This window comes from Mustela nivalis (assembly GCF_964662115.1).
Source record: "Mustela nivalis genome assembly, contig: HAP1_SCAFFOLD_749, whole genome shotgun sequence".
Taxonomy (NCBI): domain Eukaryota; kingdom Metazoa; phylum Chordata; class Mammalia; order Carnivora; family Mustelidae; genus Mustela; species Mustela nivalis.
This window is the reverse complement of record NW_028135914.1, coordinates 89,518-106,062: the sequence shown is the minus strand read 5'-3', so window position 1 is coordinate 106,062 and position 16,545 is coordinate 89,518. Positions and strand designations below refer to the sequence as shown.

Here is a 16,545-nt window from a genome sequence, read left to right as displayed (position 1 = left end):
TGTCCAGGTCAAGTGCCCAGAGCCCCTGGGCAGAGGAGCCCATAACTCTGAAACCCAAAGGTCCAAGGGAAGAGGAAAGATACCTTTTTCCATTACTAGGGAATGGAAACTGCATTCCCACTGCAGAAAAAAAAAAATAAAGAAAACAAAAAACCAGAAACCAAGGTGCTAATTAATCAGTGAGTCACGCTGTGTCTGGTACTGCTTGGCTCCATCCACTGCCGTCTCCCTTCCCTTGAGGAGGATACGCTTCCATGGTCACCAAGTCCACAGCCTAGGTTGGGAAGACTCGGGTTCCTGCTGTTGCCACAGCTCTCGGCATGGTTCTTTGCCTGGAGGCCTTTGCACCACCTGACCACTCTTCAGGGGAGGAGGCCTTTGCACCACCTGACCACTCTTCAGGGGAGTTGAACCGGTTGGACAGAGGATACATACCTGAGGGTTCCTGCGTGTGACCATGTGGGTATGCTTTGGTCAGGACCCCTGGCCCAGGGGGGAAATAGGCACTGTGATCCAGGCCACACTCAGCTGCAAAAAGCCATTCCACCAGCCGGGGTGCAAGAACCCCTTTTTTGAATCCACCCACTCAGAGACAGTCTTTTCTATAATCATTTTCCCTGACAGGGCGTCTGCTTCTAGTTCACAGAAAGGCACTGCTGGCGGGAGCAGGGGCTCTGGGCACTTGACCTGGACTCCTGCTCAGAGGTGAGACTGATCCCCCAAAACTCTGTCCCAAGCCAATTCTGTATACCAGCTGGGGTAGGATCTATAAGGTAGGATCTTAAAAGATATAGAGGGGCTGAGAGGGCAATGCAGGGACAGAGCACAGAGATATGGGAGTACGTGAGAGCTGTGAGGAGGAGTGGAGCTGGTTAGTGGCATGACAGCATGGCCGGGTCACGGTGGAGATGAGGCCTGGGTAGGGAGCCATGAGTGCCTGTTCCCTGAAGCCAACTACTAGGGTGCCCATATACCCCAGACCTGAGAGGAGTGACCACCAGGCTCCTGTCAGGTGCTGAGCAGCACCTGCCAACTCCTGGCCACTGCATGGCCCTGATATTTCCTTTAACCTGTCTTTTACCCTAATAAGGGAACATATCACTTGGGGGCAGCCTAAGGGTTTTCTTAGTCCCGGCGACCTAAAGGAGCACAGTCACCAGCACAAAGTGTGGGAGTGAACAGACAACACAGAAGCCCAAGGAGGGTAGGAAACACCCCCTCCATAACACATTGAAGACCTAGGCCACTGAACTTGCCTCTGCTAGCCAGTTTAGGTCCTGAACTCCCGTGCAGAGCTTCTCAACTAGGACTTTCTGTCTCACCTCCACTCACAGCCTGTCCTACTACCCATGTCATTGCTCTGCACCAGGAGAGCAGGTAACAAAAAGTAGGGCTGTGGATTTATCAAGCTTCTATTCTTTTTTTTTTTTTGGATTCCATTTATTTGAGAGAAAGCAAGCACAAGCAAAGGCAGAGGAAGGCAGAGAGTGAAGCAGGTTCCCCACTGAGCAGGGAGCCCAATGCAGGGCTCGATCTCAGGATCCTGGGATCATGACCTGAGCTGAAGGCAGTTGCCTAACCGACTGAGCCACCTAGCACTCTGCAAGCTTCTATTCTATCAGAATTTCCCTGCCAAAAAAATTTTCCTTCCTTCATTGCACCTCTCACTTGCAATCCTTGTTTGCTCATTTGCTTTATGCTTGGCTCCTCCACCATGTAATGAGCTTCTGGAGGACAGGGACCCTCTACGTGGCGTCCCTCGTGTCCAACATCCTCTCGTATCTACTTAATGAATCGAATTGAACGTGCCATGGTATGTACCTAAGGAACCTGTTTTCTACAGAATAACCACCTTGGTGGGTGCTTTTCCCTCAACATTTGGGAACAAGGCTTTTAGAATTATCCTCAGAAAATTAGTTTAAAGAGGCTTCATAAGAAAAAGAAGACTTCATATTTTAGGCAACCAACAGTAAATGAAAAGCCGTACCGTCCTAATATACCCCAAATCAGCGAAAATCCAGCTGTTTAGAGAAATGCTTTTAAGTGGCTGACTCTTGCATTTTTAATTCCCAAGATTTCTACTTTTCTGGCCTCTACATATGCAAATTTGGGAAAGCCAGAGCGCTGACCCTCTGTTAAAAGAGCTGAAGTTTCCCGCGCATCTGTCCTAATGCAAGAAAGTTGTATTTCCAGATATGCTCACACATTTTCTTTCTGATGGAAAAAAACCCCACTGGCGATACTTAAAATTCATATGATGGTTTTGGTCTCACATTTATTGTCAATACTCAGACCTTCATTCTGGAACTGAGTTATTCATACTTGATGTGGATGTGCTTGGACAACAGAAAGAATTCATCAGTTTTGGGGTTTCTGAGTCCTGTCATCTCCCCCCAAGTCACGTGTGTAACTCTCTGACAGGGACTTGGGCCAGTTGTGGGAATATGTCAATTGCACCATGGGACCCTAATCACTGTCAACCCAAGAGCCCCCAGGCTGACTCACAGCTCCAACCTCCTTGCCAGCTGGCCACTTGAGCCCAGGTTTTCTATGTGTTCCCTGCACTCAACGGGATACTTAGCTTCCCCAAGGAATTAATTAAATGGGCTTCGGGTCAGAATAAAACACCTTGATGTTGCACTGAAGGCTTTGAAATCCTCTGGGGCAATGGGAGATTTTCTCAGCAGCAGTTTTACTGAGTGTTATAAGGCACAGCAAGCCCTTTCCAGGTCATGGCACCATTTCCCAGGACTCCACACATAGTGAGGCCAAGGTCACAGGGCTGGCAGAGCAAGGCAGGGGGTGCGGGCTGGGCACAGAGAACCAGGGAGCCTGTGTGCCCATCCTGCGGCTTTGCCCCTAGTGGGAGCTGCACCTGCAGAGCTCCGCACCTTGGTGGTCAGAGTTGACCCCACCACCACGGGACACATAAGCAGGGCAGAGAACACCGGCCTGGAAACCAGATGCTCTGGGATCTCTTCCCCATACTGCTGACGCTGGGAAGGCGGGACTGGGGACCTGGGCTATCTCGACATTCCTCGTTCTTCATGTCCATGTGACCCCAAAGCTACCCAGGGCCATGCTTATCCTAAGAGCCCCCCTGGGGTCTGATTTGGTTCCTGGTTCCTGACCCAACCTGCTGGCACCCATGCTCTGGCAACACTGAGGTGGGGGGCCTGGCTGGGGTGGGGGTGGACAGTACAGCACACGTGACAGAGACTAAGGAATGTGCAGCCGGGGGTAACAATCCTGAAACTTCTCTGGTGACATTCACGCCCAGCCCTGTCTTGAGACTCACGCCCTACTTCCCTCAGCCCTGCTTCCTGCTCCATCACGCTAGACTTTTCATAGTTTTGGTTTTATGGGGTTTTTTGTGTCTTGTTGTTTGTTTGTTTTTTTAGACTTTGCATAGTTTTTAAGCAAGTCATGCTTCCACGCCCGTGGTTCATTTTTCACCGGCCAGTGTGAATACTTTTCTTGAGAAATACAATTCTTTGCTGCACAAATCTGCTAGATGAGATTAATTGTAATTTGTATTTTTTTTTAAAGTCCTCACAGATTTTTAAACCTTATATCTTCGCCAACAGTGGCAAATGTATGACCAGAAACGGGGTTCCATCTGTAGGGAAATGGGCACCAGACATCGAGCCAACCGCTTTACTCTAGCCATTTTATTACTCTAGCGAGTGGGTATCAACATCCCCACTTACAGATGAGAAACCTCTGGCTTCAAAGACAAGCCACTTGCTTCCAGTCACACGAAATAGCAGTGACCATCAATAGCAAAGACAAGAGTACCATGGTTTTGTCTGGAGGAATTTGTGCTAAGATGTATCCATATGTTTAAAATACTTCTTTATTATTATAAAGGTGGGGACTAGAGCCTAGGAGCTACAAGGAACCATCCCCCTACCAGAAGACAAAGCCTGGAAAAGACACAGCAGTGGACACACTGCTGGGCTCACAGAGCAACAACTAGCTGGGTAGGGGATTCTGCGGCAGGGGCAGGGGGGTGGGGAGGTTGGGGGTACGGCTCGTCTGTAGGGAATTGCTGGTAACAGCAATGTTATGGAGAAATGGAGCCAGACAGAGGTCAGGAAAGAGACCACCCCCCCCGCACCCTTCTCCCGCAATGAGCCTGTCCTCCCCATAAGAGCTGAAAACAATGAGTGATGCTCTCTGTCTTCTGGCAGAAGACAATGCAAGTGCTCTCTGCAGGAGAGAGTCCGCACTCCCCGTCCGGGTTGTAAGCCCACAATATCCACACAGATTAAGATCAAGCAGTGGCCTCATGGTCCGAGGTAACCAAATCCAAGAGAGCAAGGCACTGTGAGTCAGAGTGAGTGGAAACAAGGGACAGCAGATATAAACGGCCAGGAGCAGTGGCCATTGGAGTTGTCAGAGAAGACAGACTTGCTACGGATCGGTGATACAAGAAATAAAAAAAATTCAGCCATGAAGATTATCAGCAAGACATGATTAGGAAGAGTAAGGTGAAATTTTAAAAATCAAAATTCTAGAAATGAGAACAATACCATAAGAGTTCCAATAAAAACGTAACGGAAGGGTCAAATAGGGGATTAGACAGTTGGAGGAAGAACCATAAATGAAGGTTTGTACCTGATTACCTGGAACGAAAGGATGTCGAAGATATTAAAGAGGTGATAAGAGAGAGGGATGAGACACCGCATCAGAATTACAGCCGGAGAGGAGAGAGAGAATTTTCCAGGATTGAGGAAAAAAAGTGAATCATTGATCTAGCACACTGTGTCCCAGCCAGGAAAGACCATTAAACGGACAGATTTCAGCTGGCACGACCAGCAACCTCTGCTCCCTTACTGTTTGGGCCCAGCCTGCAGCCCAGGGAACCAGAAGGTGAGGAAAGAAGAGGAATCCGGGTCTGGTTTTTCACTTCGGCCCCTCCCCCCACCCTCTGCCTCCATGTTTGGTACAGGAAGGAGCAGGGGCACAGGGACAGAGGCAAAGAGCCCTCCCTGTAGGCCTTCTGTTTTATTTAATTTAATTTTCTAAAAGATTTTATTTATTTATTTGACACACAGAGAGAAAGAACACAAGTAGGCAATGCCGCAGGGAGAGGGAGAAGCAGGCTCCCCACTGAGCAGAGAGCCTGATGCGGGGCTCGATCCCAGGACCCTGAGATCATGACCCTGAGTCAAAGGCAGACGCTTCACTGACTGAGCTACCCAGGTGCCCTGGGCCTTCTGTTTTAAAAGACTTTTAAATCCTTGCTTTCCCTTTCGTGAGCTATACTCCAGGGCTGGTCTGTTTTGACCAATCTTCTAGTTCTGCACTTCTTCTTCTTCTTTGTTTTATCTTAAAGATTTTGTGTATTTATTTGACAGAGATCACAAGTAGGCAGAAAGGCAGGCAAAGAGAGAGGGGGAAGCAGGCTCCCTGCTGAGCAGAAAGCCCGATGCGGGGCTCGATCCCAGAACACTGGGATCATGACCTGAGCTGAAGGCAGAGGCTTTAACCCACTGAGCCACCCAGCTGCCCCTAGTCTTGCATTTCTGATAACACCTACAGCCCCTTGGCTAAAAACCTCTCCTGGGCAGGATTCTTTAGGATGACATGGGCCCCATTTCCCTCTGTGGGGACGTTCCTTGCCCTGCCATCTGTCCTGGGTGGCCAGCTCCCATGGGTGCCTTCTCTCCCCTCTCTTGGCTGGTTACAGTCTCCCTGCTCAGGTGTACCCCACACGTCCAGGGACACCCGACACACTCTCTCCAGAACTGTCTGCTCTGGTAGCAGCATGGGCCAGGCCTGAGTGTTGTCTCCCCAGCTCAATGAGCATTTGGCAACAAAGTGAGCTGCTGAGAGCTAACCTCAGTCTCTGTGAAGCCTTCTGTGGAGGCTCCCTCAACCTCCCTGTGGCCTGAGGTAGCAGGGAAGGCAGGCAGAGGAAGTGCTCTCTCCACTCGGCTCTGTCGTGGAGCAGAGCCCCCACCGTACTCTGTGTCCAGGAGTTCCTTCCGAAGACTTCTTCTCAGGGAAACTCTAGCCTCCTCATCAAGCCTGCGGTTGGCAGTTGTTGGATCGACCTGGTCCTATTTTAACTGCATTGACGAGTCTAGAACTTTTCTTTAGAACCAAGAGCTCTCGGCATTCCTTTCCCTCAGCTAGAAACTTGAGCATGGGTCCTGCAACAAGCGATGCACTGGTTTGTCATCTGAAATTGATGTAGACAGTAGAGAACTGTGCTGAAGCCCGATGACTGTGTGTGTGGAGCCTCTGATGGGCGATGCTCTAAGTTGGCTTCAGGTGTTTGCCGGGGGTCATAAACAGCAATCAGCAGGTGCGTGTGTACTCGGCACTTATCTTTTGCTATGTTCGGCTTCATCATTTTTTTTGTCTCACCAGAAGTCAGAAAGTCATTGGTCTTCCCTTCTCTCTCCCACCCTCCACCTCCTTACCCTCTACTTTGTTTTCATCCGGACAGGAAGGACTCACCTGGCCTCCAGCCGTCAGCTCCATGTACGTGTGTGCACGCTCACACCCAGGCCTGCGCCCTATGCTGCAAACTGTACCTGTGCAGCGGGGCAGAGGGGGCCCCAATTTGTCCCTGCGGGGCCACACACTGACGGCCCCCAGGGCTCAGCTCCGTTTCCTTTGTCATTCCCTTTGTTCCACACTTCGGCTCGGTTCTCCGTGCCACAGGAAAATAACACGCCTCTGAACCCTTTTCATCCAGAAAACAAGCAAAGGAGTGCATCTAATTATCACTAGGTTGTTTCATTTCCCAAGGAGAGAACCATGCAGATAAAATAACATGCTGAAAGCAATCTGAGGTCCTCCTTTTCAGTCATTTTTGGTAGCTATGATTTTCTCTGCCTCTTGGGTATGCTGAACAGATCCACGGCCTCTCACTCAAAACCTTCAAGGCCGAATGTGTTTCAGGTTTCAGAAATGTTCAGTTTGGGAGAAGGTAATATAGTGCAAATATCATATTTTATGTCACAGCCCCAGGGGCTAGGATAGTACCTCATAATTAAACTCATTAACAGTTCTATGGCAAAGACTCTGAACAGTCACCCTATGAAGAATGAAGAAAGATCTTAATTTGCCTCAGACCGTTTTAGGTCAGGTTTTCCACCAAATGAGAGGAAGAAAGAAAGAAAAAAAACACCCTCAGTTTTTGGACTTTGGGATTGTAGAGAATGCATCATGAACTTGTATTCCCAATTGTTTCGTCTTGTCCCATAAAAATCAGTTGCTACATCTTCTTTTTCCCTTCTGCTTATGCCTTCCTTTGTTCATGTTATTGGTCTGATGTCGGAATTTTCCCCTTGTCCTCCCCCAGTCTTATCATTCTTAAGTACCTCAGGTCTAACCACCAAACTAGTTTTCACTTGAGAATCCAGTAGTTGCAATCTCCTTTGTGCACAGAGAATATTCTGGCACAAAGACAAGTGGACTTGGTTTGAAGGCTTCTTAGAAAATAGATTTCTGTCTTAACACAGCTTCGCAGCCACAACCTGAGCGACTTACTAAAAAATATAGGGCCTCGGGGTTTGATGAGCTAACACTAAAATTCCAGGTGCTGCTGCCGCCTCATCCCTCATTTATTGGTTAAATCAATGAGGGATTAGCCAACGGTTCCTAAGCAACCGATCTCATAAGGCTGCATGAGAGCTCCGTTCCGGTTGCAGGCGACTTTCTGAAGGAGCTTGAAGTTTCATACCGTCCTCTGTTTACACCAGGAGAGAAAATCTTCAGAACACCATCCCTCAGGATGTCATCGGATATTTCCAACAACAGGTGTCCATCTTATACCACTCTGGTGTCCTCAGCGGTGGGCCGTGGCTCCAGGCCTCAGGCAATTCACTCAGAAATTAGTAATCTCTTTGTGCAACCAAATAAACAGCATTATTCACAAGAGTCAAAGTGGGGAAGCAACCCAGGTGTCCACTGACACGTGAAGCAGATCAACCAAACATGGCATATGCATGCAATAGAACATTACTCAGCCCGAAAGAGGAAGGAAGTTCCGACCCTGCTACGACAATGAATGAACCTGGAGGACATGATGCTAAGTAAAATACGCAAGTCCTAGAAAGACAAAGAGCATATGGTTCCTCTTACATGGGGTAACCAAAGCTGTCGATTCCCGAAGACAGCAATTCTAATGGTGGCCGCCAGGGGCAGGCGGGAGCAGGGAGCAGGAGCTGTGGCTGAATCAGGATGGAGAGTTTCAGCTTTGCAAGATGGGAGAGTTCAGAGATGCCCTGCACAAGAGGAATATACTTCACACTAGTGAACTGCACACTCAAAGAAGGTTCAGATGGTAAAACTTATGTGTATCTTACCATAGTTAAAAATAAAAACGAAAACGAGCTCCTAAAACAAAAAAAGGCGGGGGGTGGGAAATCTGACACGTTACAACATGATGAGCCTTGGGGACATATAAATAAGCCAGACCCCAAAGGACTAATACTGCATGGTTCCACTCACAAGAGGAACCCTGAGCAGACACATTCTGAGAGACAAAGAGTAAAATTGGCCGCCAGGGGCCAGGAAGGGGACAAGGAAATAATAGGGAGCTGTGGTTTCATGGGTGCAAGGTTTCTATTCGGGAAGACGAAGGGGTTCTGGAAGTGGGCGGGGAGGGACAGCCTCCCAACAAAGTGAGCACTCACGCTGCTCCTGAACGACACACTTACAAACTGATAAAATGGCCCATGTTGGATTCTGTATTTCTACCACAGTAAGCAAAGAATGGCTAATGCAAACGAAGATAGCTCCTGGGTGGCAGAAATGCTTTCTGCTTCAGGTACTAATGGGAGACCCCAATGACAAAACCAGGGGTTCACATACACCTAAAGTTAAAAATCAAGAAGAAGAACAACAACAACAAATGGGAGCAATCCCCTCCACGAAGAAAATCTTCAAAACAGGCTCATCCAGTTTGCTTTTGTGTGTAAACATTCTGAATTTACAGCAGGAATGACTTTGAAAGAGGGACACCAAGTGAACCTCAGCTGTAAGAAAACTAGGACAGTTATCATTTATAGAAACAGGTGCAACTGGTTTTCTTTGGGATTTTTTTTTTTCTTTAGGGTTTTTATTTCCCCCCCTCCACTCTCTTCATGATAAATAAAAGCAGGCGCCATTGTCAAATGAACCAGGGGGTCTTTGGTCACAGCTGTTAGCAAATTGTTAAATTCCATGAAGGTCAAGTTTCTCTCAAATGCCTGTGCACCCTGATTTCTTGGCCCTATTGATACCTCTGGCCCCAGCGTCGGCATCCACTCCATTGTTGTGCACAGGAGTGAGGGTTCACAATGCACACGATTATTCCTTGGTGGAGGCTCCGCTGAGTCAAATGCAACTGTCAAATCCTTTCCACCTTTTTCGATGATGTTTCTCAACCTTGGCCCCACAGAATCACCTGGGAAGTACACACAGGGAGGGGCAACAGCTTGATGCTGCCAATTCCAAGTACTCCCCATCAGCTGCATTGAGTGGTGCACCCCCCAACGCCTTCCCCCCACCCCCTCCACAGTGCTCAGAGCTGGGTCTGCACGAGCCCACGTTTTCTCTCATCTGAGGTGACCGGGTTATCCTTGAGGTTCATTCCCCCAGACTGGGGCTGGGTTTCACCTCCTTTTCTATGGCTGTGGGAGGCACAGGCCCTTTCTCCAATATAGGGACATCCCAGTGGGTCATGTGAGCTCAAAGCACACCTCAGTACCACATCTATGTCACTGGGAGACCAGGTCAGGGTGAGGGTCAGTACCCATGCTTGCTGCATGAGGGAAGGACAGGGGTAGGGGCTGGGTTGGACAAGGTTGTCCCGGGCCTACCCTCCTATCCCTGCTGCTCATGCCCCATGTCACCTACTGCTGCCGTTCTTCTGGGGACCCACTGTGTAGATCTGGTGAAAAGTGGGGTGAAAAGGAGCTATCTGGAGAAGTTAAGGAGCACCTCCGTGGTAGGCTTCAGGGCATTGGAGGATGCTGGGACACTGCCTCCCAGGTGGCCTTGTCCCTTTGGAGGGGTGGGTGCCGTGCCGGTTGCTATGGGCAGAGAGTAGAAAGGGTGACTAGGGCCGAGCATGGGGAGGCCAACTGCAGGACTCCGGGTCCTAGCCCCCCGCAGGGCTGGAGCACCACGTGGACCAGGCAATCCCAATGCCTGGCTGGGTGCCGCGAACCCAGCGAGGGTGGGAGTGGGAGGCTCAGAAGTGTCTTCCTCCAGGTGGAGAGGGTGAAGGGCTTAAGTAAGCACAGACGAGACCAGAAAACCCCTGCTTCCACCCCATGTTCTCCTGGAGGGGAGCCCTCTAGCTTTCCCAGGCCAGAGCATACCACTGAGAGGTGGTTACCTGGAAGCAAGGTGTGGGCTTTTCTTCTAGAGCTGCCTAGTGGCCCCTTCCTCCCAGCCTTCTTTCTGCGCTTTGGGACACAAAGAGAATTTGTCATTATAAATGAAGCCTGCTTCCTCCCTTTTATTGCATAGTTGATAGCATTAGTTACCTCTGTGATTTATTTTATTACCCTCAATTTTTATTAATACTGTGGTTACCGGAGATAACAATCTCATAAAATAATAACGGGGTGAGCTCTTGCTGAGAGGCCCCCTTTGATGAGTCGGATAACACCTCTCTGATCCCCTGAGGAAGGAGGGTGTCGGGTCCCAGGGCCGGGGCTCGTCCACACATCAGCATCCCCTCGGCTGTTTACAGGGATGCTCTGTGTCTGGAGACGGGCGGGCCTCATGCTTTACAGCAGTGTGAGTCCGGGGAAGGCCCCGCTGTCACCCAGAAACGTCACAGTTCCAGGCACAGCTAATGGGGAAGAAACTGGGGGAAGGGCATCCCCTAGGGACACTGTGAGTCCTGTGTTCCCACAGAGTATCTGGGCCTGCTCAGCTGTGGGACCGATGCAACCCATGTGACTAACCCATCAGGACAGCCCCCAGAAGGGGAAACAGCATCCCCCTGTAAGGCTCGGTGTTCTACTGGGGAAGCCCCAGTTTCCCACAGAGCTCACCCTGTCCTGTCACTTGCTTCTGGGGATCCAGACTCGCCCTTCCTCTGGCATCCCTCCCTCCCTGCACGGGCCTCACTTCCCCCATCCCCCAACCATGCCCTGGGGCCTTCAGAAGGAGAGCAAGGTGCCTGCGCAGAGACTGTCCTATCTTATTTTGTTTTTCTGCAACACTGGACACAGGTGACTTTCCATGAATGGCTTCCTGTCTCACTCAGTAAAGCAAAGATTTCACATTAGCTTTCAAGGCTTACCCCTGTCCCCAAATTTAATTTCCTACTGTGCTCTCCCCTTCCCTCACTCTGATCTAGCCACACCAGTCTTCGTGCTAGTTTTTACTAACTAGGCATGTCCAACACGGGCTTCTCCCAGCCTCTCCTCCCCACTCCTTGCCCCTGGGAAGATGGCTTGTTCCCTCATCACTTCAGTCTGTACTCATGTCACTATCTCTGTAAGGACTTCCCTAACTACCCTGTTTACAACTGTCCTCCCCCACCTCACCCTGGCACTCTCTATAGCATTCAATACCATCTACCACATTATATATTTGCCTTATTAACTTTGCTTACTGTTATGTCTCCCCCAGCAAGAAAATAAGTTTTGGAATGGCAGGGACTTTTGTCTGCAAACCACCATTTCCCCATCCACAGAACAGTACCAGGCCCTAAGGAAAGGAGAAAGCAGAAGAAGGGGCAGCAAAGAAGGAAATCAGAACAGGGAAGACTTCCCTTCTTGTGATTCACCTCTTCCCATTAGATCCCTAATACTCTTCCTCTGAATCCTCTTCTTCTGCTCCACCCTTTGGAAGTATTCCTAGGGTTTTAACTTTCAAGCCTTTACAAGTACTCCTTGCATAAACTCAAGCGTAAAAGAAAACATCAATGATTGCCTAAACAATGACAACTCCCAAATTTATTCTTTTGGACCACACCTTTTCCCTAACCCTGTACCCTCAGAACAGGCTATTTACTAGATCAAATCCTATCACCTAAGTTCCTCTCCCCCATCCCCTACCATCCTCCCAGTCCTACTCATACTGATCTATCTTACTATTCAAATCTATTTATTTAATTACTTTAAAAAGATTTTATTTATTTACTTGAGAGAGGGAGAGGGAGCATGTGCAGGTGCACAAGTGGGGGCAGGGAGAAGGAGAAGCAGACTCCCCACTAAGCAGGTAGCTCCATCTGGGGCTCGACCCCAGGATCCTGGGATCATGACCTGACCTGAAGGCAGACACTTAACTGAGCCACCCAGGCACCCCTCAAATCTCTTGATTAGACCATTACTCTGTGAGGCAGAGGAGTGTCACCATTAAGAGAACAGGACTGGTATCACAAAGACCTGGATTCTGGGCGCCTGGGTGGCTCAGTGGGTTAAAGCCTCTGCCTTCAGCTCAGGTCATGATCCCTGGGTCCTGGGATCGAGCACCACATAGGGGTCTCTGCTCAGCAGGGAGGCTACTTCCTCCTCTCTCTCTCCCTGCTTCTCTGTGACCTCTGTCTGTCAAATAAATGAATGAAATCTTTAAAACACACAAAAAACAAAGACCTGGATTCAAGTTCCCAGCTCCACCTCGTCCTTATTAGAACGAGCTGTTTGAGTCAGGACAAGTTATTTAATTTCTGCAAATTTTCGTTTTCTCACCTATATAATGGGATAATATTAGTGAGTCAAAATAGCACTTCATGTGAGGAAAAGCAGTCAGGTGCTGCTCCCCACAATCTACTGGCTCTTACTCTTAGTCATTCTTAGTTTGCATCTCTTTTCCTCTTTGTAACTGATTCCACATATTTGTGTACATAACACCTATGATTGCACATTCTAATGACAAAAACAGGTAGCAAGCTAAGAACAAACTAGCTGTTACTTTTGGAATAATTCAACTTGAGCCCTAAAGGGGTCAGATTTTCATGGGATATTCCATTCCTTAACAAACTCTAGAGAGCAGTCTTCCATATATAGTTTAGGAAAAGATTCTTTTTTACTGTTCTGTAAAGTTCCATTCACAAACAGCACTTCACTGGACATCAACAGATGATGTCAGCCAAAGCCCTGGAGCCTGGCAGGGAAAGGAGAAAGACTGCATAAAGAACTGTCTCTGCGTATTTACCATTGTTTCTTGGCAAGACTACCTCATTATGGTGAAATTAGAACTCAAAATGATAGGTAGAGCTTGGAAACAGTCTTTCAGAAATACAAATTCAGACTGGACATCTTTAGTGATGCTATACAGTAAGTAAACTAAATGTGACCAAAACAGGATGGTATTATATCTGTTCCTGAACTTTATCACTATAAAGCCATTTAGTCAGTACTCAGCTAAAATATTTATCTGATAAATCTCTGGTTCATAAGCGGTAACAATTTTAAAAAAACCACAATACAAAAATGTCAAGAAAAGCATTTAGAAGAAAAAAAGCACTTAGAATTATCATTAGGATTCACTTCTGAGTATTAATACATTTTAACAATTAGTTTAAAACTAGAGAAGTAACGAAAAGAAAATGATGACAAACCCTAGTTTAAATCTTCACTCTACCCCCTCATGAGGGAAGATTACTTCAACTCTCCAAGCCTATTTCCTTCTCATCTGCAAATGCTGATAATGTACCCAACTGGCAGGGTTATTTAAGAAATTAGGACAATTGTGTATAAATTAGCATTACTTGTGAAATTATAAATTCTAGAAAGTAATATTGCGTAGTTAGCTACACTGACATAGAGTTGCTCAAGAAATGGTAATTATTACTTTTTTTTAAAGATTTTATTTATGTATTTGACAGAGAGAAATCACAATTAGGCAGAGAGGCAGGCAGAGAGAGAGGAAGGGAAGCAGGACCCCTGCTGAGCAGAGAGCCCGATGTGGGACTCGATCCCAGGACCCTGAGATCATGACCTGAGCCGAAGGCAGCGGCTTAACCCACTGAGCCACCCAGACACCCCTAATTATTACTTTTCAAATACAGCTGTCTTAACATAAAACAAATAGTTACATGGGACTTAACTCTACGGTCAATTCTTGTAAACTTAAAAGCAATTCATTTTTAGTTTTGAAATACAATCATTTTTGCAGTAAATTAACCATGTCCAAGTGAAGGTTATGGAAAATAGCATAATAATGCAATAGGGTACGTTCATAACAATCTTCTAATAATAAGTCATAATTTGTGAAAATATTATAATTCACACAGTAATTATCATAATGTACAGTGAGATTCATGTCTATCATGCTCACTGCTCTATAGCCAGTGTCTGTCCTGTGCCTGGCACATAACTGGGACCTAGTTAGTATCAGTTTAGATGCAGCGTACCTACAGCCACTTATGATTATTCAAGATTACTGGTGGTCTTATGCTAGAAGAGGAACTCAAAGTAATGAAAGAGCACAACCTGAAAAGTAATTTTAATAGAAAATTATTCATGAATCTTCTGCTCCTTAAAGTCATAAAAGGACCTCACTAAACTGTCAGGATAGGCCCACTGTGAAAAACTACTATATAATACACAGTTGGAACCCTGGAACCAGGACAAGAACCTGATCTGATGCATGATCTAGTCCTCTTTTCCATCTCTGTGTTTTCTACTAGTTTGGTTATTTACTAAACCACCCTTCTATTTTCAAACTTTAAGAGCCAGCAACTTGAATTATACTTATTTTACCATTCTTCTCCTAAGGGAAAAAAAAAAAAAAAAAGATTCTTCTCTCCCATCCAAGTACCAACCAGGCCCTCCCCTGCTTAGATTCCTATATCAGACCAGATCGGACGCATTCAGGGTGGTATGGCCATAGACAGGGGGGAAAAAAAGATTTTTAAAAAGGGGTTAGTTTTTAGCATCTTCAATTATTATAGTATGTGCAATGTTATAAACAAGCTCTAACAAAAATCCATGACACCTTAAAAAGGTTCGTGAAGCATTTTAATGACACAGACCTCAAATTCTCATCGGACAAATGAAGATAATGTATGTCGCTATTTTTTCTAAATGAACTGTAACTTTAGGATGCGCGGCAATTGAGTGATGGCTTTAGCAAATCACCAGCAGTCAGGATTCACAATGGGTCCTCTCCCTGATTTTGTTAGGCTCCAGGCGATCTTAAAATTACATTATTCAGTTCTTCTTCTTGTCCTGATTTATGCTTTCTTCCTCCCAAGGCTGAAGCTGAACCTAATTCTTGGTAACATAACTTGTTAATAAGTTGATGCCATTTCCTTCCGTTTCAGAATTTGTAATGGAATTATACTACTTGTTCGTTTCTAAAAATAAATGCCTTTCACACGGAAAAATTAAGCATGGGATTAATTAAGATCAACTGAAAAAGTTCCATCAGACACTTAAAAATATGGGCTAACATGTTTTCCTTCTCCGTAACTCCTCTGTTTAACTGACCATTGACGCTAAAGACAATGAAGTTTCGAAGCACACAGAGACAGCAGACGGAGACAGCCGACCGAGACAACAAAGTGAGGGGGAGCAGAGTGCTGATCTCAGCGCCTCCAAAACTTGCATCAAGAACCTGGGACACGGGACGATTCAACGTGAGCAAGGAAAACCTTACACGATATCACAATGCTGATCTGGGGACCCACCCGTTTCCCGGTCTTTGGGGCAGCGAATGCCTGAGAGCAGCTGAAGCTAAAGCAGCCCCAATTTTGCCCAAGAAGTGTAGCGCGACCAATTTCATGGGACTCAACCCCCAGCTGCCCAAATCGTCCACACCCCAACACCAAAGACTGAAAACGGGACTTCCATTCGCATAGGTACAGGTGGCCTCCGCACCTACCCTGGCCCAAACTGCCCTGCCCTCCCACACTAGGCCCGGGGACGGTCCCGCGGGGCCGGTCCTCAGCCCCCGTCCGGCCAGCCCAGCCACCGTCGCCCCCCACCTCTGCCAGGTCAGACCATGGCTAGTGGCTAACAGTTCTCCGCGTCGGAATACCTTGGTCGTACGGATGTGCTCCATCCCGAGCAGACAGCCGCCGGCAGCGCCACTCACAAGCGTACCGTGGAGCGAGAGAGCCGGGCGGACCCAAGGACCCAGGCCCAGCAGGAACTACCAGCCGCCCAGCCCCGTGGCCCGTCCGCCCGCCCCCTGGCAGCGCCCACCGCGCAGGCGCAACCGGCGGGCGCCGTCTCCTAGAAACGCTTTCCCAAACCCGAGGCCTGGGTGGGGGCAAAGACTGGAGGGGTAGAGTGTCCTCCGAGAGAGAGTGGCGTCTGGTTCTTCCGGGGCTGCCGGGGGTCCTACACCGCCACCTGCTAGTGGAGGCTCGGAACCAGCAGCAACTCCCACCCTCCACTCCCCCAGAAGAACCTGTTAAAGGATCATCAGATAGACTTACTGTAGCCTTAATGTGAACAATCAAAATTCCCAATACTAGGGTCTCCGGGGTGGCTCAGTCCTTAAGCGCCTGCCTTCCCCTCAGGTCATGATCCCAAGGTCCTGGTATGGAGCCCCGCATGGGGCTCCCTGCTCAGCAGGAAGCCGGCTTCTCCCTCTCTCACTCCCCGTTTGCCTTCGCTCTCTGGCTGT

General features: G+C 48.0%; 1 protein-coding gene across 5 annotated transcripts in view; it reads right to left on the bottom strand.

Moving 5' to 3' along the window:
- The window catches only part of LOC309857469 (uncharacterized protein), a 258,540-nt gene extending 242,323 nt beyond the window's left edge, over positions 1–16,217 (bottom strand). For 4 of the 5 annotated variants that reach the window (XM_082750159.1, XM_082750160.1, XM_082750162.1 and 1 more), the window contains exons 1-4: positions 15,952–16,217; positions 10,346–10,415; positions 9,246–9,409; positions 8,104–8,246 (exon numbers count right to left, since the gene is read on the bottom strand). In XM_082750159.1, coding sequence (XP_082606285.1) covers positions 8,104–8,246; positions 9,246–9,409; positions 10,346–10,415; positions 15,952–15,975 — 401 coding nt within the window. In that variant the 5' untranslated portion in view covers positions 15,976–16,217. Of the gene's footprint in view, positions 1–8,103; positions 8,247–8,681; positions 9,410–10,345; positions 10,416–15,951 lie in introns of all 5 variants that reach the window. The other variant, XR_014307725.1, reaches the window with a different exon arrangement.
- Positions 16,218–16,545: the final 328 nt, after the last annotated feature.